Source organism: Nycticebus coucang, chromosome 10 (assembly GCF_027406575.1).
Source record: "Nycticebus coucang isolate mNycCou1 chromosome 10, mNycCou1.pri, whole genome shotgun sequence".
NCBI lineage: Eukaryota > Metazoa > Chordata > Mammalia > Primates > Lorisidae > Nycticebus > Nycticebus coucang.
In genome coordinates, this window is record NC_069789.1 from 28,196,259 (window position 1) to 28,221,294 (window position 25,036).

At 37.5% G+C, this 25,036-nt stretch overlaps 1 protein-coding gene across 1 annotated transcript in view; it reads left to right on the forward strand.

The window, feature by feature from the left end:
• Window positions 1-25,036, forward strand: part of DNAH14 (dynein axonemal heavy chain 14) — an 862,921-nt gene that overhangs the window by 230,093 nt on the left and 607,792 nt on the right. The window contains 1 exon segment of the mRNA XM_053607548.1: window positions 1,730-1,818. Coding sequence (XP_053463523.1) covers window positions 1,730-1,818 — 89 coding nt within the window.

Here is a 25,036-nt window from a genome sequence, read left to right on the forward strand (position 1 = left end):
GCAGTCCATGCCCTGTCCACATCTCTCAAGATAATACCTGGACTCCTGGGGGACAGGCTTCCAGACCTCAGAGTGAAAGTGGAGGGGAGTTCTGGGAGCTCAGAATTGCAGGTAGATAATATATAGTTTCATACAGTTTTATGCCTGTCAGGAGAGCACCATGGCACCCTAGTAGGGGACATAGGTCCAGTTTTTTAGATGGTCTCTCCCCTCTAAATATATGGGAAGACCTTTGAACTCTGCTCATTTGTTTATGGGATACTATGACTGTTCTCATTGGGGAGGGGATGCCCATCTGCTTGGCAATCCATTTTGTACTTTTGTTTGTATCCCTGGGGTCACAGCTCACCTCATTGGGGTTGATGTGCATTCTTCAACCTTCTCTCTTGGCTTACCTCTAATACACCAGGTTACTTGCTAAATTTTTGTCCTTTAACTCTCCTTCTGAACGGGAACCTCTGTGGAATGCTGGCTTCATCAGCTATCTTGTCTCCACCACCATTCCTTCTATTTTCTCAATTCATCAGGGAATAAAAGTTGAACTCAACAACAACAAGAATCTTCATACTGAAACAAAGTCATGGAACTAAATCATCTTATCCTTAATGATAGCTGGGTCAAAGAAGAGACTAAAAAGGAAATTTTCAAATTTGGGGAACAAAATGATAATGAAGACCCAAATTATTGAAACATGTAGGATACTGCAAAGGCAGTCGTAAGAGGGAAATGTATAGTGTTGGAAGCCTTCAAGAAAACAAAAGGATGGAAGTCAACAACTTAATGAGTCATCTCAAGCAACTGAAGACAAAGAACAATCCAACCCCAAACTCAGCAGAAGAAAAGAAAAAACTAAAATTAGAGCAGAATTAAATGAAATTGAAAACAAAAGCATCATTCAGAAGGATCATTCAAAAGGATCAATGAAACAAAACATTGTTTCTTTGAAAAGATGAACAAAATTGATAAACCTTTGGCTAGCCTACCCAGAAACAGAGAAGTAAAATCTGTAATAACTTCAATCAGAAATGATAAAGGTGAAATAACAACAGATTTCTCAGAAATTAAAAAAGTCTTCAATCATTACTACAAAAAACTATTCTCATCAATATGATAATCTGGAGGAAATGAACAAATACCTGGAAGCACACCACCTTCCTAGACTCAATCAGAAAGAATTACAAATATCATCTTAATCCCCAAAACAAGAAAGGGCCCAACAAAGAAAGAAAACCATAAACCAATATCATTAATGAATATTGATGCAAAAATATTCAATAAGATCCCAGCAAGCAGAATTCAACAATACATCAAAAAAGTTGTACACCATGATCAAGTCAGTTTTATCCCAGGGTTACAAGTTTGTTTCAAGATATACATATGAAAACCCCTGACCTGACCCTGCTGTTTAAAAGATCTAATGAAGAATTCAATCATTTTTAGTAAAAATTTATTTATATTGTATATTTCTATTTTTCCTGGAGTTTATTTATTGTTTTTTACATTCTTTATGGTCTTGATGTCAGAATTTCTTAAAGCAAGGTAATGTTTTCTGCATGGCTTTCCAAATTAACATCTAGAAAATCCTAAAGACAGCATTATGTATAATAATATTATAATCACTCATGAATATTATAAAAGTGTGTAGAAAACTTATCCTATAGGCTTATTAAAGGAGTGAAATTTGACATAAAATAATTCTTCATAATACTATTTTTGAAACAAATTTTAGGAAAATTCGCTTAAGAAGTGCTATAGAACAGTGGCTGCTAAATATAGAGAAAAGCATGTTTGATGTGCTAAAAAAGTAAGTACATTTTTCAAATTCTGAAATCATAAAATATACATATATACATTTTCAAAACTTGATTATCTACTAGTCTAAACTGAGGGTTTCCAGAAAAGAGTATGAAGTAAAGTCCCTTATGCATAAGGTTTTGATAGAGCATAATGACACATGACTAAATGGAAGGTAATCTTATTAATGGTGTAAATATCTGTTTGAGAGAGTAATCGTGAACAATATTCAGATAGTTTTTGTGTACATTGAGGTTCGTATGTATCTGAAAACAGGCCAGGATCTGAACTCATGTCTACCTCTGCTTACTTTCAAAAGATTTAGTGATCAATAGGCCTCTAGTTTCTGCTCACCTCACTATGCATTTCTGTTTCACTTTTACCTCCTGGAATTTAGTTGGTTTAGTCTTTTTAATGTTACCCTTTATATATTTTAATCTATCCTTGCTAGAATGAAGATAAAACCTCAGTGTGTGAACTTTTAATACTAATTTACCTAGAACAGTTTTATTGCATTTCTAATTATTTTTAATTATAGAAAGGCTATTCATATTTAAGTTTTCATATCTACATTTATTAATCTTATTCTGAATGACCATACAAGGTTTCTAGAACAGAGATTATAATTTACTGACATAAATAACTATGCTGGCTCTCCTTTGTGCCACTTCTTATTCTTGGGTGATGTGGTAAGAACCAGATGTCATCTTACATATAAAGAGGGACTTATGTAGGCAAGGAATCCTGGGGGAAAAATGTATCTGGGCATTTAAATAAGACAGACAAGCTTTTTTTTCTATTGTTGCCCTGGGAAATTTTTGGTTACATAGTCTTGTTATTTACTAATAATATTTTTGTCTCTTTCTTTATAATTTTTTTCTAAAATATCATTTTCTTTTTGTCTTGTTTTGAATAATAAATTTTGTATAATGCTGAAAAGTACAGATGTCAGTGAGCACACATTTTTTTGTTCCAATTTTTTTGGGAAAGCATCTAGTGCTTGGCCATGATACAAAGGTTTGTGGAAAATACTCTATCAAACTAAAGATGTTTTATCCTATTCATAGTTTGAAAAGTTTTTTAAATGTTTTATTTTGTATTTTTAATAGAGAAATAGTAATTGTATATATTATGGAATAAAACATAATGTCCTCATGAAAGTATACATTGCAGAATGATTAGATCAAACTAATTAACCTATCTATCACCACACATCACTTATTTTTTGGTGTGAAAATATTTCAAGTCATTTTTTTAGCAATTTTGAAATACAGAAGATGTTATCATTCTTGTAATCACCATGCTGAGCAATAGAATGCTAAAAATTATTTCTCCTTTCCTCACTTAATCTTGGTACTCTTTGACCAACTTCTCCTCTGCCCCATCCCTGCCACTCATCACCAACATCACCCCCACCCCCACCCTAGTCTCAGATAACCATCATTTTACTTTCTATTGTGAGTAAAGAATCATTTTTACATTCCACACATAAATGAGATTATGTAATATTTGTCTTTCTGGGCCTGGCTTATTTCATTTGGCATGTATAATGTCCTCCATGTTCCTCCATGTTATCCCAAATAATAGAATTTCCTTCTTTTGTAAGAACAAATATTAGTAGTATTGCATTGTATATTATATACTGCATTTTCTTTATCCATTCATCTGATGATGGACACCCTGGTGGCTTCCTTCCATATCTTGGGCTTGTGAATAATGTTGCAACACATATGGAAATGTAGATGTCTCTTCAACATACTGATTTCATTTCTTTTAGATATACATGTATGCCCAAAAGTGAGATTGCTAGATCATGTGATAATTCTATTTATTTTTTGAGGACCCTCTATACTATTTTCCATAGCATCTATAGGGATTTTATTCTCATCAACAGTGCACAAGGGTTCCCTATTCTCAACATTTTCACGAATGCTAGTTATCTTTGGTCTTTTTGATTATAGCCATTCTGACAGGTGAGTAGTAATATCTCATTGTGGTTATAACTTTCATTTCCCTAGTGCAATGTTTTTCAACCTTTTTAATTTATTTTTTAAACTTAATTCTTATTAAATCATACTGTATACATTTATGGGATACTATGTGATTATTTGATACACAATGTAAAAGGTTTAAATCAAACTAATTAACATAACCATCACCTCACTTGTGGGAAAACATTTATAATATACTCTTAGTTGTTTATATTGAGTATATTACATTTATAATATACTCTTAGTTTTTTTGAAATGTACCTTTGCATTGTGTATGTTAGGTGAGATACCACAAAATTGTTGCTGTTCACTAGCCAAACCAACAAACACAGAGATGTCACTGCAAACAGAATGATTTATTAAGTAAGGGAAGACTGGAGGCTTGCTCAAGCCTACAGCCATCGTTCATCTTTATTCACTGTATCATATATCCAAACTCATCAGATAAGAATAAGTAAGAATAAAGAACAAAAGCACTAGTTGAGACTGCCATAAAAATTTTCTCCTCAGCATAAATGTTACAAAGCATCTACATGTCATTTCTACGTCTGGAGCATATAAATTAAAGATAAACTACAAGGACACCAGGCTGTCAGTTCTGTTCACCCACCTCCCTAAAAGGTTAAATGAAACTTTTGTGTAATTTGAAGTTAGGGAATGAAGAGCAACAGTTTAGCTCCAGATAGGTGCTAAATCTCCAGCTATGACTTGGCAGGCACCTCAGGGAAACATTTCTCAAGGCCTTTTCAGCAAGCAGGGAGGAATTAACCCCTGCATCTCTGCTGTTTTAGAAAGCAGGGAAAAATTAACCCCTGAGTCTTACTGATAGCTGAGAATGAAATTTTCCCATCTTAGGTTCTCATACCACGAGGAGCACATATGGGACAAAGCCACCTTTCTGGGGTGCTGAAAACCGTGCACCTGCACAAAATACCCTATCTCACCTCACCCTCCCATCTCCCTTCCCTTTTCCCTCCTCTCCCCAATTTCTTTCTGGAATATATTTGTGATATATCATTTGTATGACTAAGTAAGAATATCTACATTGGTTTTGTAACAGTATTGAGTACATTGGATACTTTTTTTTCCATTATGGAATTACTTTACTGACAAGAATATGTTCCAGCTTCATCCAGGCAAACATAAAAGATGTAATGTCTCCCTCTTTTATGGCTGTGTATTATTCCATGGTATATATGGAACACAATTTATTTATTCATTCATATGTTGATGGGCATTTAGGTTGCTTCCACAATTTGGCTATTGTGAATTTAGCTGCACTAAACATTCTGGTGCAAATGTCTTTGTTGTAAAAAGATTTTTTTCTTTTTTAGAGACAAAGTCTCACTTTATTGCCCTTGGTAGAGTGCTGTGGCATCACAGCTCACAGCAACCTCCAGCTCCTGGACCTAGGCGATTCTCCTGCCTAAGCCTCCCAAGTAGCTGGGACTACAGGTTCCAGCCACAACGCCCAGCTATTTTTTGTTGTAGTTTGGCTGGGGCCAGGCTAGAACCAACCACCCTCAGTATATGGGGCTGGTGTCCCACCCATTGAGCCACAGGAGCCTTCCTGTAAAGTAATTTTTGTTCCTATGCTTAAATACCTATTAATGGAATTGTAAGATCAAATGGTAGATCATCTTTTAGTTCCTAGAGAATTCTCTATAATTCATTCCAAAAGGGCTGTATTAGTTTGTAGTTCCACCAGCAGTATAGTTTTCCTTTCTCACCACATCCATGCCAACATCTGCAGTTTTTGGATTTTTTAATGTGGGCTAATCTTACTGGTTAGGTGATATCTCAAAATAGTTTAGGTTTGCATTTCTCTGATGATTAAAGATGATGAGCATTTTTTCATGTTTCTAGGCCATGCACCAGTCATCTTCAGGGAAGTTTCTTCTTCTCAAGTCTCTTGCCCACAAAGAAATGGGGCTGTTTATTCTTTTCTCATTTATTAGTTTGAGTTCTTTGAGAATTCTAGTTATCAGACTTTTGTCAGAAAAATAACCTGCAACTATCTTATCCCATTCTGAAGGCTGTCTGTTTCCTTGACTTACAGTGCCCTTAGCTATGCAGAAGCTTTTTAGTTTGATCAGATCCCAGTGATATATTTTTGGTGTTGCTTCAGTTGCCGGTGGGGGTGGGGGAGTAGTCTTCCTGATAAAACATTCTCACAGGCCAACTTCAAGTGTTTTCCCTCCTCTAGTATTTTTATAGTTTCATGGCTAAAGTTTAAATATTTTATCCAGTGAAAATCAATTTTTCTTACTGGAGAAAGGTCAGGGTCCAGTTTCAGTCTTCTACAGGGTGCCACCAAGTTCACCCAGCACCATTTGTTAAATACGGAATCTTTCCCCCAATCAGTGTTTGATAGGCTTATCAAAGATCAAATGATGATAAGTGGGTTCACCTCTAGGTTCTCTATTCTGTTCCATATATCTACATCTCTATTTTTGCTCCGCAATCATGCTGCTTTGATCACTATAGATTTATAGTATAGCCTGAAGTCTGGTGATGTGTTACTCCCTGATTTGTTTTTATTTCTGACTAATGGATTAGCTATTCAAGATTTTTCCTGATTTCATATAAAACCAAGTACTATTTTTTCAAAGTCTTTAAAATATGACATTGGTGCTTTAATAGTGATTGCATTAAATCTATAGATTGCTTTGGGTAGTATGGACATTTTAACAATGTTGATTCTTCCCAGCCATGAGCACGGTATGTTTTTTCCATTTGATAACATCTTCAGCTGTTTCTTTTCTCAGAGTTTCAGATTTCTCGTAGAGATCTTTCACATACTTTGTTAGATAAATTCTGAGATAGTTCATTAACTTTGGCATCACTGTAAAAGGAATAGAGTCCTTGACTACATTTTCAGCTTGACTATTTTTGGCATATATAAAAGCCACTGATTTGTATTGATTTTTTAACCTGGGACCCTGCTATATTCCTTGATCACTTTTAAGAGCTTTTTAATTGAGTCCTTCACTTTTTCCAGGTATAAAATCATGTCATCAGTGAAGAGTGAGAGTTTGACATCCTCTGACCCCATTTTAATACCCTTTATCCCCTTGTCTTGCCTGATTGTGATGACTAGAAATTTCATTACTATATTGAATAGCAGTGGAGACAATGCGCATCCTTGTCTAGTTCCAGATCTGAGTGGTAATATTTTCAGTCTTACTGCATTCAATATAATATTGGCTGTGGGTTTGCTGTATATGGCCTCTATAAGTTTAAGAAATGTCCCATCTATGCCTATTTTCTTAAGTGTTCTTATCATGAAAGGATGGTGAATATTATCAAAAGATTTTTCAGCATGAATTGATAGAATCATGTCTTTTTTATTTTATTTATGTAGAGTATTATATTTATAGATTTATGTATGTTGAACCAAACTTCTAACCCAGGAATAAAACCAATTTGATTCTGGTGAGTAACTTTTTTGATGTATCATTGAATTCTGCTTGCTGGGATCTTATTGAATATTTTTGCATCAATATTCATTAATGATATTGGTTTAAGGTTTTCTTTCTTTTTTGGGTCCTTTCCTGGTTTGGGGATTAAGATGATATTTGTAATTCTTTCTGATTGAGTCTAGGAAGGTGGTGTGCTTCCAGGTATTTGTTCATTTCCTCCAGATTATCATATTGATGAGAATAGAGTTTTTGTAGTAATGATTGAGGACTTCTTTAATTTCTGAGAAATCTGTTGTTATTTCACCTTTATCATTTCTGATTGAAGTTATTACAGATTTTACTTTTCTGTTTCTGGGTAGGCTAGCCAAAGGTTTATCAATTTTGTTCATCTTTTCAAAGAAACAATGTTTTGTTTCATTGATCCTTTTGAATGATCCTTCTGAATGATGCTTTTGTTTTCAATTTCATTTAATTCTGCTCTAATTTTAGTTTTTTCTTTTCTTCTGCTGAGTTTGGGGTTGGATTGTTCTTCGTCTTCAGTTGCTTCAGATGACCCATTAAGTTGTTGACTTCCATCCTTTTGTTTTCTTGAAGAAGGCTTCCAACACTATATATTTCCCTCCTAGGACTGCCTTTGCAGTATCCTACATATTTTGATAATTTGGGTCTTCATTATCATTTTGTTCCACAAATTTGAAGATTTCCTTTTTAGTCTCTTCTTTGACCCAGCTATTGTTCAAGATAAGATGATTCAGTTCCATAACTTTGTTTCAGTATGAAGATTCCTGTTGTTGTTGTTGAGTTCAACTTTTATTCCCTGATTTTTTTAGAAAATAGAAGGAATAATTTCTATTCTTTTTAATTTCTTGAGATTAGATTTGTGTCCTAAAATTTGATCAATTTTGTAAGATGATCTGTGGGATGATGAGAAGAATGTGTATTCAGGTTTATTAGGATGAAATGTTCTGTAGATATATGTTAAGTCCATTTGTCTTATAGTCAAGTTTAAGTCTATTTTTTTTTTTTAGAGACAGAGTCTCACTGTACCGCCCTCAGGTAGAGTGCCATGGCGTCACACGAATCACAGCAACCTCTAACTCTTGGGCTTTTGCGATTCTCCTGCCTCAGCCTCCCGAGCAGCTGGGACTACAGGCGCCCGCCACAATGCCCGGCTATTTTTTTTGTTGTTGCAGTTTGGCTGGGGCTGGGTTTGAACCCGCCACCCTTGGCATATGGGGCTGGCGCCCTACTCACTGAGCCACAGGCGCCGCCCCAAGTTTAAGTCTATTATTTCTTAGTTCATTTTCTTCTGGGAGGATCTATCCAGAACTGGTAAAAGGGTGTTAAAATCTCTAGCTATTATAGTGCAGGAAGATATCACATTGTTCATATCCATTAGGATTTTCTTTATAAATCGAGGAGCATTTAGGTAGGGTGCATAAATGTTAATTATTGAAATCTCTTCATGTAGAGTGTTTCCCTTGGCAAATACATAGTGTCCATCCCTGTCTTTCCTTATTTTTGTTGGTTTAAATCCTATTGCATCTGCAAATAAAATTACAACCCCTGATTTTTGCTAATTTCCATTTGCTTGTATTATAGATGTCCATCCCTTCACCCTGAGTCTTTTTTTATCTTTTGAGGTAAGATGAGTCTCTTGTAGGCAACAGAAATCTGGCCTGAGTTTTTGTATCCAGTCAGTTACCCTGTCCTTGTTTAGAGAACAATTCAAGCCATTCACACTAATTGAGAGAATTGGTAGGCATGGTAGTGTTTTGGGTGTCATGTTTTTCAAATGTCCAGGGGATATTTTTAATCCTTTCACTATTGTGGAAGTTAAGTGTTTTCAAAAGTTTCTGGGTGAGTAGACCATTGTGCTGATCATTATGGAAGATAGGTCTCAGTATTTTCTGGAGAGCTGGCTTATTTATGGCATATTTCCTCCATATGTCTATGTTAATAAAGTATTTGATTCCTCCATCTCAAAGGAAACTCAGTTTAGCTGGATACAGGATTCTGAGCTGAATGTTGTTTTGTTTTAGGAGATTGAAAGTCAGTGACCATCCTCTTCTGCCTTGTAAGGTTTCATCTAAGGGATCGGCAGTCATTCTAATATTTCTGCCTTTGTAGGTAATTCTTTTCTTACATTTGGTTTCTTGCAGAATTTTCTTCTTCATATTAACTTTGGAAAAGTTAATTACAATATTTCTAGGAGATGCTTTATTCAAATTGAGTCTTGGTGGAGTTCTGAAACTCTCTACTATTCATTGTTTGGCTGCACATAGCCATTGTGGTAGATTTGCCTTGCAGGCTCATCTCTCAGAGTCCTAGAGTGAGGCTGATTCTGGGAGACCTGGGGCAAGTGTGCAAGTGACTTTGAACAGCACCCAGAGGCCAAGACTTTTTCACCAGGGCAGATTGGGGGTTTTATTGTTCAGCTGCAGGCTGCACACAGCCATTGTGGGAATGTTTTCTTGCAGGCTCAGTCCTCAGCATCCTAGAGCAAGGCCATTCCTGTGCATCTGACAAGCAGGCAGCCACCTGCAGAGAGATCAGTGCAACACACCCTTTCCTGGATAGCTACTGCTTAGCCAAGGGACACAGATTAGAAAAGTTGAGATGTGTATATTAAGCGGGCTGAGGAGTGATCCAGGCTCCCAACTCTATAGGGCTTGAGGGCAAAGAAGTCATCAGAGGCCTCCAGTCTCCATCTTATATAGCTGTATTGTAATTAGCATCTCATATTCCAGAAGAGGACCTGTTGCCCAGGCAATATTCAGCAAGATATTTATATATAGTTTTTGTTGTTATTGTAGTTGTTGTTGAATTTTTTATTATTGTTGGTTTTTCTGTTCATCTTTTCTTTTCAATTTTTTTTCTTTTTCAAAATTCCCCCCACCCCCAGATTTTTCTTTTTCTTTTTATCTTCATGGTTTTTGTGCAAATATATTTTTTCATTTTTGCCTTCCTTAATAATAAGAACTTCATTTTTCCTTCTTTTTCTACCCCTGATATTTGCTTTTTCCACTAATTTTATCTCTTTAGCTTTTTTGTTTGGTTGGTTTGGTTTGATTTACAGTATTTTTTATTTCCTTCTCTATTTGGTGGAGGTGGTGTCCTACATCAGCCCAAGTTGGCAAAGAGCTGTAACCATCAAGGAGCTCATCCAATCCAACTTCCCCCGCCAAAGGTTGGGATTTGTTGGTGAGAGTCAAAGTATCCTAATGTACCCACTATTCTTCTTCTCTCTCTCTTTCTCTTCTTCTTCTCAATCTTCCCTTTTACTTATCCCCTTTCCTTTCACTTTCATCTTTTCTCTCTCTCTCTCGTCTTTTATCCCTTTGTGTTCTTCACTCATCTCATCCTTTTAGTCCCTTACCAAAAGGACACTTCAATACCTTATGTCAGAGGCAAGGTAACTTTCCTGTAAGAGGTATTGAAAGAAAAAATTAGGACATAGAAACAGACAAAAAAGAAAACACTCATGAGGAATAAACAGCAGAAAAATCCTGGCAACATAAAAAACTAGACCAAACTAGACCCCAGGGATCATGAGGCAGCTACTGCAGAAGATTACATCTGTGAAGAAATGTTAGAAATGACAGAGGAGAATTTAAAATATGTATGGTAAAATCAATGAATGAAATTGCTGAGAAAGTTGAAAATAACCAAAAGGACATCCAAAAACAGAATCAAATAAGAGATAAATGATATGAAGAATATAGAAATGATATGGCAAAGCTGAAGGAGTTGATGCAGTCAATCAGGGAACTTAAAGATGCAGTAGAAAGTATCAATAATAGACTATATCATGCAGAAGAAAGAATCTCAGAGGTAAAGAATAAAGCTCTTGAGCTAAGTCAGGCAGTTAAAGAAACAGAAAAAAAAAAAGAGAGAGTAAGTAGAACATTCACTGGCAGAATCACAGGACTTCATGAGGCATTCAAACACACATGTTATAGGTATCCCAGAAGGGGAATAAGAACACCCTGGAGGCATGAAAGCCCTACTAGATGATATCATAAATGAAAATTCCAAAATATCACCAAAGATTCTGACATACTCCTTTCAGAGGGATATTGGACCCAAGGTTATCTCAGCTCAAATCAAGCTTCTCCAAGGTACATTGTGATGAACCTGTCCAAAGTTAAGACAAAAGAGAAAATTCTTCAAGCTTCCAGGAGTTAAGTGTCAATTGACCTAAAGGGGCAAATCCATTGGTGTGACTGGGGACTTCTCAGATGAAAATTTCAATATAGAAAACAATGGTTGTTTACATTTAGTCTACTTAAACAAAATAAATTTTAGCCCATAATTCTATATCCTGCTAAGCTAAGCTTTAAAATTGACAGAGAAATCAAATCATTTCCTGACATGCAAACACTGAGGAAGCTTGCCACACCAAAAGCAGCTCTACAGGAAATACTTAGACCTATTCTACACACTGACCATCATAATGAACCAGCAGCAAAGTAAACACCTGGAAACTAAAGGACAAAACCTAGCTTCCACAATGATGCAAAAAACAAAATTAAGCAGTGGACTTTTAAAAAATAAGATGAATAGAATTTCACCACACTTGTAATTATATCAATAAATGTTAATGGCTTGAATTACTCATGGAAAAGGCACCAGCGGAATGATTGGATTAAAAAAAAAAAGCCATCTATTTGCTGCCTGCAGGAAACACACCTACCTTGAAGGACAAATTAAATCTCAGGTTTAGGGTATAGAAGACAAGTTTTTAAGCAAATGGAAATCAAAAGAAAAGAGGGGTTGCAATCTTATTTTCAAATACAAGTGGATTTAAAGCAACTAGAGTCAAAAAAGAAAACATGGACACTTCATATTGGTCAAGGGAAACAAGAAGAAATTTCAATTCTAAATATTTATGCACCAAACTTAAAAACTCCCAGATCCTTGAAACAAACCTTAATTAGTCTGAGCAATAGTTTATTCTATAATGCCATAATAGCAAGAGACTTTAACACTCCTTCTCTTACAAAGCTGAACAGATCCTCTAAACAAAAACTAAGCTACATGGGACTTAAATGTGACCCTAGAACAACTGTGCTTGATAGACGTATATAGAATATTCCATCCCAAAGCTAAAAAATATGTATTTTTCTCATCAGCCCATGAGACATTCTCCAAAATTGATCATATCCTAGGACACAAATCAAATCTCAACAAAATCAAATGTATTGAAAATTTACCTTATGTTAGACAACAAGGCAATAAAGATGAAACTCAACTCCAACAAAATATTCAACTCCACACAAAGGCATGGAAATTAAACCTTATTCTAAATGATAGTTGGGTTTAGGAAGAGATAAAAGGAAATCATTTACTTCCTTGAGCAAAGCAATAATAAAGACATAAGCTACGAAAACCTGTGGGATACACCAGAAGTAGTCCTGGAGGAAAATTTATCACTTTTAATGCCCACACGCAAAAAAAAAAAAAAAGAAAAAAACAGAAAGAAAGGACATCAACAAACTTACAAACCATCTTATGGAATTGGAAAAAGAAGAACAATCTAAGCCTAAACCCAGCAGAAGAAAACAAACAGCAAAAATTAAATCAGAAATAAAGGAAATTGAAAACAAAAGAATCATTCAGAAAATTAATGAAACAAAAAGTTGGGGGGTTTTGAAAAAATACATAAAATAGGAGAGGGGATAGACAAGATGGTGGACTGAAGCCAGCTTTCCACAGAGGCTCCTGTCCAGAAGGAGAGTTAAGGGAAAAAATTTAGTAAATATCCTGGTGGATTTGAGCTGCACCAAGAGAGAAGGTTGAAGAACGCACACCAACACCGCTGAGGCAAGCTGTGATCACAAGGACACAAACAAAAGGTACAAAATCCATCACCAAGCGGATGGGAATCCCCCTCCCCCATGAGACCGGCTCAAGAGCCCCACAATTAAACAAACAGGCAGAAATTAAAGACCCTGCCACTACACTCCATGGGAGAGACCTTCTAAAAACTGGACCTACCTCCCCTACTAGGGTGCCAGGGCATTCTCCTGCCAGGCATATAACTGTATAAAACTATAAATATCCTTTGCTGGCATCCCTGAACCCCCAACACTCCCCTTCCACTCATACTGAGGTCTGGAGGCCTATCCCCCAGGAGTTCGGATTCTTGGGTGATTTCTTAAGGGGAGTGGACAGTCCCTGAGCTGCAATTGGTCAGCGCTGACTCTGAGGCTTGCAAGTGAGGAGAGGGCACCCGGCTAAGGGGGAGTCATGTCTTGGCAGCACTTCCCTGTGGTGTGGTGCAGCATCCCTCCCTGGGCAACAATATGGCCAGGCATAAAACTGAATGAAACTCTAGCTTCCGCGCTGAGCTCCCAGCACTCCCCCCCACTCTCACTCAGGGTGTGGGGGCCTGTCACCAAGGAGTTTGGATCCTTGGGTGATTTCTCGAGGGGAGTGCACAGTGCCTGAGCTGCGACTGGTCAGCGCTGATTCTGAGACACGCAAGCGAGGAGAGGGCACTCGGCTGAGGGGGAGTCAAGCCTTGGCGGCACTTCCCTGCGGTGCGGTGCAGCAGCCCTCCCTGGCAACAATACCACCAGGAATAAAACTGAATGAAACTCTAGCTTCCCCGCTGAGCTCCAGGCACTCCCCCCCACTCTCACTCAGGGTCTGGGGGCCTGTCCCCCAAGAGTTCAGATCCTTGGTAGATCTCTCGAGGGGTGTGGACAGAGCGTAAACTGCGGCCGGTCAGTACTGACTCTGGGGCGTGAGACAGAGGAGAAAAGGGTCGGCTGGGTGCCCACACCAGAGCAGCAGTTCCTGGAGGCAAATCTACAGCCGTTTTTTCTTTAACAGCAAAATGGCTCACTTCTGGATATTCTGAAGCCACACCCCCTGATTCCCTGGGCAACCAGAGGAGGTCACCAGTGAGCAAAGGATTTGCCTGACGCTGCTCACAAACCCGGGAAGCTTCCAGGGCAGGGCCAACTCAGAGAGGTAATCGGACACAAACCTCCAGGAGCAAAGTCATTTGAACTCAGAATAGCCCATCTCCTGCAGGCGATTTTAGAAGAAAGAGAGACAGAACCCCACAAAGTTGTCTGTTCTATTCTGTTCTTTTAGCAACATCAATCACGGACAGGGCTAAGCCTAAGTGAACACCTTCCCTCCACCATCTGCATCAAGCACTCAAAGAAGTCAGGCCCCACCTACTCCTGCTAGATAGCAGCAGACTGCAGGGGCCTGGCAGATTTCCATGCAATACAGGCAGGTGCAAAACCCTGGAGTATCTGTCACTACAGGCAACTGGGTTAGCCATCTGCAGAGATGCCAGTGACTGTGTCCGATGGAGGGGCAAAGTGGGGAAGGAGACATCAACCTTCCCAGACAAATCTATTTGCTAGGTGGCTCCTCCTGACTCCATGCAGCACTGGAGTAAGCCATATCAGAGGAGTCACCAGACCCCTGTGATCCAGTTCCCAGAAACCTCTTGAACTCTCCCACCCGAGACAGGTGTCGATTGAGACAATCGATTTGGACCTTTTGAACTGAACTAATAGACTGAGGACTTTTCAGGTGGTGCCCTGGGTATGCGGTTGTAGGAAGGTTTGATTTTCCTTTTCCAATTGGTGCCAGAGGTGAGTGGGAGGGGTGACTTAATTGATGTTTTTCCACACAGCTGAGACATCAAGGCAGAGTAAATGTTACAATAGGATCGAACACAAACCAGCTGAAAACAAGACAGAACCACTTAGTCCCACCACACAAGATAGAGCCCCAGTTTCTCAGGCCACGACACTGTACTACAAACCCTTGATAAAGCCCCAGGGGAAATATCAAAGGGAGTAAAATAACCATGGGGGGGGAATCAGCGGAAAAACTCTGGTAACATGAATAACCAGAATAGATCTACCCCCCCAAGAAAAGATACAGCACATGTGATTGAAGATCCCATTCATAAACAACTGCCTGAGATGTCAGAAATCGAATTCAGAATTTGGATTGCAGACAAGATTACTAAAATGGAATTAGGAATTCGAGGAGAAATTCAAAAGTTGTCTCAAGAATTTAACGAATTTAAAGACAAAACCACCAAAGATTTAGACACACTGAAGCAAGAATTTACAGCCCTCAAAGATATGAAAAATACAGTAGAATCCCTCAGCAACAGAAAGGAGCAAGCAGAAGAAAGGCTTTCTGACATTGAAGATAAAGTCTTCGAATGCTCCCAATCTCTCAAAGAGGAATTGAAATGGAGAGCAAAAATGGATCATTCACTCAGAGAACTCTCAGATAATTCGAAGAAAAGCAATATACGCATAATTGGGATTACTGAGAATGATGAAGTGGCCTCGATGGGCACAGAGGCCCTAATGCAAGAAATTATGAAAGAAAATTTTCCAGACATGCCTAGAGAATCTGAAATTCACACAGCAGAAAGCCTCAGAACCCCAGCACAATTCAACCCCAATAAGTCATCCCCCAGGCATATCATAATTAGCTTCACTAATGTTAACATGAAAGAGAAGATTCTCAAAGCAGCCCAGCAAAAGAAAACCATTACGTACAGAGGAAAGAATATTAGAATAACTGCAGATCTCTCTGCTGAAACTTTTCAAGCCAGAAGAAGGTGGACATCGACTTTTAACCTCCTAAAGCAAAATAACCTTCAACCCAGGATCTTGTACCCAGCTAAACTGAGTTTCATTTATAATGGAGAAAGTAAATACTTTAATAACATTTATATGTTGACAAAATTTGCCATAAGTAAACCGGTTCTTCAGAATATTCTCAGACCTATCCTCCACAATGACCAACCCAATCCTATACCACACAAGTAAACTCACTCAGAAACGTCGGATCAAACTCCAACTTCCACATTCACGAAAACATTAAAAATATCCACTGGATCTTTGAAAAACTCGATACCCAAAATTCCACCAGACTTCTCAGTACTCTCCATTAATGTGAATGGCTTAAACTGCCCTCTAAAGAGGCATAGGTTAGCTGACTGGATACAAAAACTCAAGCCAGACATTTGTTGCATACAAGAGTCACATCTTAATTTAAAAGACAAATACAGACTCAGGGTGAAAGGATGGTCATCCATATTTCAGGCAAATGGTAACCAGAAAAAAGCAGGTGTTGCAATTTTATTTGCAGATACAGTAGGCTTTAAACCAACAAAAGTAAGGAAGGCCAAGAATGGTCATTTCATATTTGTTAAGGGTAATACACAATATGATGAGATCTCAATTATTAATATCTATGCACCCACCCAGAATGCAGCTCAATTTATAAGAGAAACACTAACAGACATGAGTAACTTGATTTCCACCAGCTCCATAATCATTGGAGATTTCAACACTCCTTCGGCAGTCTTGGATCGATACTCCAGCAAGTAGCTGAGCAAAGAAATCTTAGATTTAAACCTAACCATCCAACATTTAGATTTAGCAGACATCTACAGAACATTTCATCCCAACAAAACTGAATACACATACGTCTCATCAGCCTACAGAACTTACTCCAAAATTGACCACATTTTAGGTCACAAGTAAATTTAAAGGAATAGAAATTATTCCTTGCATCTTCTCAGACAATCATGGAATAAAACTTGAATTGAGTAACAACAGGAATCTGCATACTCATACAAAAACATGGAAGTTAAATAACCTTATGCTGAATGATAGCTATATCAGAGATGAGATTAAGAAAGAAATCGCCAATTTTTTGGAACAAAATGACAATGAAGACACAAACTATCAGAACCTCAGGGACACCGCAAAGGCAGTTCTAAGAGGGAAATTTATAGCACTGCAAGCCTTCCTCAAGAGAACGGAAAGAGAGGAAGTTGACAACTTAATGGGACATCTCAAGCAACTGGAAAAGGATGAACATTCCAACCACAAACCCAGTAGAAGAAAAGAAATAACCAAAATTAGAGCAGAATTAAATGAAATTGAAAACAAAAGAATAATACAACAGATCAATAAATCAAAAAGCTGGTTTTTTGAAAAGGTCAACAAAATAGATAAACCTCTGGCCAACCTAATCAGAAAAAAAAGTAAAATCTCTAATATCATCAATCAGAAACAACAAAGAAGAAATAACAACAGACTCGCCAGAAATCCAAAAAGTCCTTAATAAAAATTACAAGAAAATTTATTCTCAGAAAAATGAAAGTCTAAAGGAAATTGAACGATACTTGGAAGCACGTCACCTTCCAAGACTTAGCCAGAATCAAGTGGAAATATTGAATAGGCCTATATCAAGTTCAGAAATAGCATCAACTATACAAAACCTCCCTAAAAAGAAAGCCCAGGACAAGATCGTTTTATGTCAGAATTCTACCAAACCTTTAAAGAGGAATTAGTACCTATATTACTGAAAATGTTCCAAAAGGTAGAAAAAGAATCAAGACTACCCAACACGTTCTATGAAGCAAACATCACCCTGATCCCCAAACCAGGAAAAGACCCAACAAGAAAAGAAAATTATAGACCAATATCACTAATGAATATAGATGCAAAAATATTCAACAAGATCCTAACAAACAGAATCCAGCAACACATCAAACAAATTATGCACCAACCACGTTGGTTTTATCCCAGGGTATCAAGGCTGGTTCAATATCCATAAATCTATAAATGTAATTCAGCATAAAAACAAATTAAAAAACAAAGACCATATGATTCTCTCAATTGATGTAGAAAAAGCTTTTGATAATATCCAGCATCCCTTCATGATCAGAACACTCAAGAAAATTGGTCTAGAAGGGACATTTCTTAAACTGATAGAGGCCATAGACAGCAAAGCCACAGCCAATATCATATTGAATGGAGTTAAATTGGAATCATTTCCACTCAGATCAGGAACCAGACAAGGCTGCCCATTGTCTCCATTGCTTCTTAACATTGAAATGGAAGTTTTAGCTACCGCAATTAGGGAAGAAAAGGTGATCAAGGGTATCCATATAGGGTCAGAAGAGATCAAACTTTCGCTCTTCGCACATGATATGATTGTGTATCTAGAAAACACTAGGGACTCAACTACAAAACTCCTAGAAGTGATCAAGGAATACAGCAACTTCTCAGGTTACAAAATCAACATCCATAAATCGGTAGCCTTTATATACACCAACAATAGTCAAGTTGAAAAAGCAGTTATGGTCTCTATCCCATTCACAGTAGTGCCAAACAAGTTGAAATATTTGGGAATTTACCTAACAAAAGACATGAAAGATCTCTATAAAGAGAACTATGAAAATCTAAGAAAAGAAATAGCTGAAAATGTTAACAAATGGAAAAACATACCATGCTCATAGCTGGGAAGAATCAACATATTAAAATGTCCATACTACCCAAAGCAATATATAATTTCAATGCACTCCCTATTTAAGCTCCACTGTCATACTTTAAAGATCTTGAAAAAACAATACTTCGTTTATATGGAATCAGAAAAAACCTCAAATAGCAAACACATTACTCAGAAATGAAAACAAAACAGGAGGAATCACTTTACCAGACCTCAGACTTTACTACAAATCGATAGTGATCAAAACAGCATGGTTTTGGCACAAAAACAGAGAATTAGATATCTGGAACAGAATAGAGAACCAGAGATGAATCCAGCTACTTACCGTTATTCGATCTTTGACAAGCCAATTAAAAACATTCAGTGGGGAAAAGAAATCCTATTAAATAAATGGTGCTGGGTGAACTGGCTCGCAATCTGCAGAAGACTGGGATTGGACCCAAACCTATCACCATTAACTAAGACAGACTCTAATTGGATTAAAGATTTGAATTTAAGACATGAAACTATAAAAATACTAGAGGACAGTGCAGGGAAAAACCTTGAAGAAATCAGTTTGGGCATCTATTTTTTATTTTTATTTTTATTTTTATTTATTTACTATTTTACTGTTGGGGATTCATTGAGGGTACAATAAGCCAGGTTACACTGATTGAAATTGTTAGGTAAAGTCCCTCTGGCAATCATGTCTTGCCCCCATAAAGTGTGACACACACCAAGGCCCCACCCCACCCACCTCACTCCGTCCCTCTTTCTGCTTTCCCCCCATAAACTTAATTGTCATTAATTGTCCTCATATCAAAATTGAGTACATAGGATTCATGCTTCTCCATTCTTGTGATGCTTTACTAAGAATAATGTCTTCCACTTCCATCCAGGTTAATACAAAGGATGTAAAGTCTCCATTTTTTTTAATAGCTGAATAGTATTCTATAGTATACATATACCACAGCTTGTTAATCCACTCCTGGGTTGGTAGGCATTTAGGCTGTTTCCACATTTTGGTGATTGTAAATTGAGCTGCAATAAACAGTCTAGTACAAGTGTCCTTATGATAAAAGGAATTTTTTCCTTCTGGGTAGATGCCCAGTAATGGGATTGCAGGAACAAATGGGAGGTCTAGGTTGAGTGCTTTGAGGTTTCTCCATACTTCCTTCCAAAAAGGTTGTAGTAGTTTGTGGGCCCACCAGCAGTGTAAAAGTATTCGCTTCTCTCCACATCCACGCCAGCATCTGCAGTTTTGAGATTTTGAGATGTGGGCCATTCTCACTGGGATTAAATGATATCTCAGGGTTGTTTTGATTTGCATTTCTCTAATATATAGAGATGATGAACATTTTTTCGTGTGTTTGTTAGCCATTCGTCTGTCATCTTTAGAGAAAGGAAGTTAATGATTTCCTGTTTTATTTCTTCCTGCACCCATCTGTTATTCAACAGAAGATTGTTTAATTTCCATGTCTTTGGCTGGGGTCGAGCATTTTTGTTAGAGTTGAGTTTCACCTTTAGTGCCTTATGGTCTAAGAAGATACAAGGTAAAATTTCAATTCTTTTGATTCTGTTGATATTTGTTTTGTGTCCCAGGATATGATCAATTTTGGAGAATGTTCCATGGGGTGATGAGAAGAATGTATATTCTTTGTCTTTGGGGTGGAGTGTTCTAAATGCGTCTATCAAGCACAGTTGTTCTAGGGTCTCATTTAAATCTCTTATATCTTTGTTTAATTTCACTATAGAGGATCTGTCCAGCTCTGTAAGAGGAGTGTTAAAGTCCCCTGTTGTTATGGTATTATCAGATATCATATTGCTCAGACTGAGTAAGGTCTGTTTCAAGAATCTGGGAGCGTTAAAATTGGGTGCATAGATATTTAGAATTGAAATGTCTTCTTGTTGTATTTTTCCCTTGACCAATATAAAGTGACCAGCTTTGTCTTTTTTGATTTTACTTGCTTTAAATCCACATGTAGCTGAAAATAAGATTGCAACTCCTCTTTTCTTCTGAATTCCATTTGCCTGAGAAATTGACTTGCAACCCTTGACTTGGAGTTTTAATTTGTCTTTTGAAGCCAGGTGTGTTTCTTGCAGTCAGCAAATAGATGGCTTGTGTTTTTTAATCCAGTCAGCCAATCTATGTCTCTTCAGTGGGGAATTCAAGCCATTAACATTTATTGAGATAATTGATAAGTGTGGTACTTTTCTATTCATCTTATTTGGTGGGAGTCCATTGCTTAGTTTTATCTTTTCCATCAGTGTGGAGGTTAGGTTCTGTCCTTTAATTTCTGAGTTCTTACTTTGCTGCTGATCCATTGTGGTGGTCAGTGTGCAGAACAGGTTGAAGTATTTCCTGTAGAGCTGGTCTTGTTGTGGCGAATTTCCTCAATGTTTGTATATCTGTAAATGATTTGATTTCTCCATCAATTTTTAAGCTTAGCTTAGCAGGGTACAAAATTCTGGGCTGGAAATTGTTCTGTTTAAGTAGATTAAAGGTAGATGACCGTTGTCTTCTTGCTTGGAAAGTTTCATTAGAGAAGTCTGCGGTCACTCTGATAGATTTGCCCCTGTAGGTGAATTGGCGCTTACTCCCGGCAGCTTGCAGAATCTTTTCTTTTGTCTTGACTTTGGACAGGTTCATCACAATGTGTCTTGGAGAAGCTCGTTTAGAGCTGAGGTGACCTGGGGTCCGATATCCCTCTGAAAGCAGTGTGTCAGAATTTTTGGTGATATTTGGGAGATTTTCTTTTATAATATTCTATACTATGGGTTCCATTCCTCTTGGGCATTCTACTTCCCCTTCTGGAATTCCTATAACTCATATGTTGGAACACTTCATAAAGTCCCATAATTCTGACAGTGAACGTTGTGCTTTCTCTCTCTTCTTTTCTGCCTCTTTTACTATCTGAGTTATCTCAAGAACTTTGTCTTCTACCTCTGAAATTCTTTCTTCTGCATGGTCTAACCTGTTGCTGATACTTTCCATTGCATCTTTAAGTTCCCTAATTGACTGTTTCAGTTACTGTTGCTCTGGTATATCCTTTTTGTATTCTTCATACCACTCATCTCTTATTTGATTCTATTTTTGGATACCCTTTTGGTCATTTCCACTTTATTAGCAGTTTCCTTCATTGTTTCCATCATTTCTTTCATTGTTTTCAACATGTGTATTCTAAATTCCCTTTCTGTCATTGCTAGCATTTCTTCATATGTGGAATCATCTGCAGAGGCTACCTCATGGTCCAGTGGCGGGGTTGTTCTAGACTGGTTCTTCATGTTGCCTGGAGTTTTCTGCTGATTCTTCCTCATTAGTGGTTTCTTTTATCTGTTTCCTTGCCCTAATTTTCCTTTCACTTCCTCTTGCTCTTTAAGTTCTCGTGCCTGTGGACAAAGGGTTACAGGACCAGAAGGGTGAGAAGGTTTAAGAGGAAAAATCCTCAAAGAAAGCATAGGAAAAACACTGCAAGATATTGGCCTGGGGGAAGACTTCATGAAGAAGACTGCTATGACAATTGCAACAACAACAAAAATAAACAAATGGGACTTCATTAAACTGAAAAGCTTCTGTACAGCTAAGGAGACAATAACCAAAGCAAAGAGACAACCCACACAATGGGAAAGGATATTTGCATATTTTCAATCAGACAAAAGCTTGATAACCAGGATCTATAGAGAACTCAAATTAATCCACATGAAAAAAAGCCAACAATCCCATTTGTCAATGGGCAAGAGACATGAATAGAACTTTCTCTAAAGACGACAGACGAATGGCTAACAAACACATGAAAAAATGTTCATCATCTCTATATATTAGAGAAATGCAAATCAAAACATCCCTGAGATATCATCTAACCCCAGTGAGGATGGCCCACATCACAAAATCTCAAAACTGCAGATGCTGGCATGGATGTGGAGAGAAGGGAACACTTTTACACTGCTGGTGGGACTGCAAACTAGTACAACCTTTCTGGAAGGAAGTATGGAGAAACCTCAAAGCACTCAACCTAGACCTCCCATTCGATCCTGCAATCCCATTACTGGGCATCTACCCAGAAGGAAAAAACTCCTTTTATCATAAGGACACTTGTACTAGACTGTTTATTGCAGCTCAATTTACAATCGCCAAAATGTGGAAACAGCCTAAATGCCCACCAACCCAGGAATGGATTAACAAGCTGTGGTATATGTATACCATGGAATACTATTCAGCCATTAAAAAACATGGAGACTTTACATCCTTCGTATTAACCTGGATGGACGTGGAAGACATTATTCTTAGTAAAGCATCACAAAAATGGAGAAGCATGAATCCTATGTACTCAATCTTGATATGAGGACAATTAATGACAATTAAGGTTATGGGGGGGGAAGCAGAAAGAGGGATGGAGGGAGGGAGGTGGGGCCTTAGTGTGTGTAACGCTTTATGGGGGCAAGACATGATTGCAAGAGGGACTTTACCTAACAATTGCAATCAGTGTAACTGGCTTATTGTACCCTCAATGAATCCCCAACAATAAAAAAAAAAAAAAATAGAATACACATGTTGAGAACAATGAAAGAAATGATGGAAACAAGCAAGGAAACTGCTAATAAAGTGGAAAATAAACTAAAGGAAATCTAAAAACAATCAAATAACAGATGAATGATATGAAGAATATAAAAAGGATATAGCAGAGTCGAAGGAACTGAAACAGTCAATTAGGGAACTTAAAAATGCAATGGAAAGTATCAGCAACAGGTTAGACCATGCAGAAGAAAGAATTTCAGAGGTCGAAGACAAAGTTCTTGAGATAACTCAGTAAAAGAGGAAGAAAAGAAGAGAGAGAAAGCAGAACGTTCACTGTCAGAATTATGGGATTTTATGAAGCGTTCCAACATACGAGTTATAGGAAATCCAGAAGGGGAAGAAGAATGCCCCAGAGGAATGGAAGCCATACTAGAGAATATTATAAAAGAAAATTTCCCAAATACACCAAAGATTCTGACACACTGCTTTCAGAGGGATATTGGACCCCAGGTCGCCTCAACTCTAACCGAGCTTCTCCAAGACACATTGTGATGAACCTGTCCAAAGTCAAGACAAAAGAAAAGATTCTGCAAGCTGCCGGGAGTAAGCGCCAATTCACCTACAGGGGCAAATCTATCAGAGTGACCGCAGATTTCTCTAATGAAACTTTCCAAGCAAGAAGACAATGGTCATCTACCTTAAATCTACTTAAACAGAACAATTTCCAGCCCAGAATTCTGTACCCTGCTATGCTAAGCTTAAAAATTGATGGAGAAATCAAATCATTTACAGATATACAATGATTGAGGAAATTCGCCACAACAAGACCAGCTCTACAGGAAACACTTCAACCTGTTCTGCACACTGACCACCACAATGGATCAGCAGCAAAGTAAGAACTCAGAAATTAGAGGAGAGAGCCTAACCTCCACACTGATGCAAAAGATAAAACTAAGCAATGGACTCTCACAAAATAAGACGAATAGAATACTACCACACTTATCAATTATCTCAACAAATGTTAATGGCTTAAATTCCCCACTGAAGAGACATAGATTGGCTGACTGGATTAAAAAACACAAGCCATCCATTTGCTGTCTGCAACACACCTGGGTTCAAAAGACAAATTAAAGCTCCGAGTCAAGGGTTGGAAGACAATTTTTCAGGCAAATGGAATTCAGAAGAAAAGAGGAGTTGCAATCTTATTTTCAGATACATGTGGATTTAAAGCAAGTAAAGTCAAAAAAGACAAAGATGGTCACTTTATATTGGTCAAAGGAAAAATACAACAAGAAGACATTTCAATTTTAAATATTTATGCACCCAATTTAAATGCTCCCAGATTCTTGAAACAGACCTTATTCAGTCTGAGCAATATGAGATCTGATAATGCCATAATAACAGGGGACTTTAACACTCCTCTTACAGAGCTGGACAGATCCTCTAAACAGAAATTAAAGAAAGGTATAAGAGATTTAAATGAGACCCTAGAACAACTGTGCTTGATAGACGCATATAGAACAGTCCACACCAAAGATAAAGAATGTACATTCTTCTCATCACCCCATGGAACATTCTCCAAAATTGAACATATCCTGGGACACAAAACAAATATCAACAGAATCAAAAGAATTGAAATTTTACCTTGTACCTTCTCAGACCATAAGGCACTAAAGGTGGAACTCTAACAAAAATGCTTGACCCCACCCAAAGGCATGGAAATTAAACAATCTTCTGTTGAATAATAGATGGGTGCAGGAAGAAATAGAACATGAACATTAACTTCATTGAGCATAACAACAATGAAGACACAAGCTACCAAAACCTGTGGGATACTGCAAAAGCAGTTTTGAGAGGAAAATTCATCGCTTTAGATGCCTACATTCGAAAAACAGAAAGAGAGCACATCAACAATCTCACAAGAGATCTTATGGAATTGGAAAAAGAAGAACAATCTAAGCCTAAACTCAGTAGAAAAAAAGAAATATCCAAAATCAAATCAGAGATCAATGAAATTGAAAACAAAAGAATCA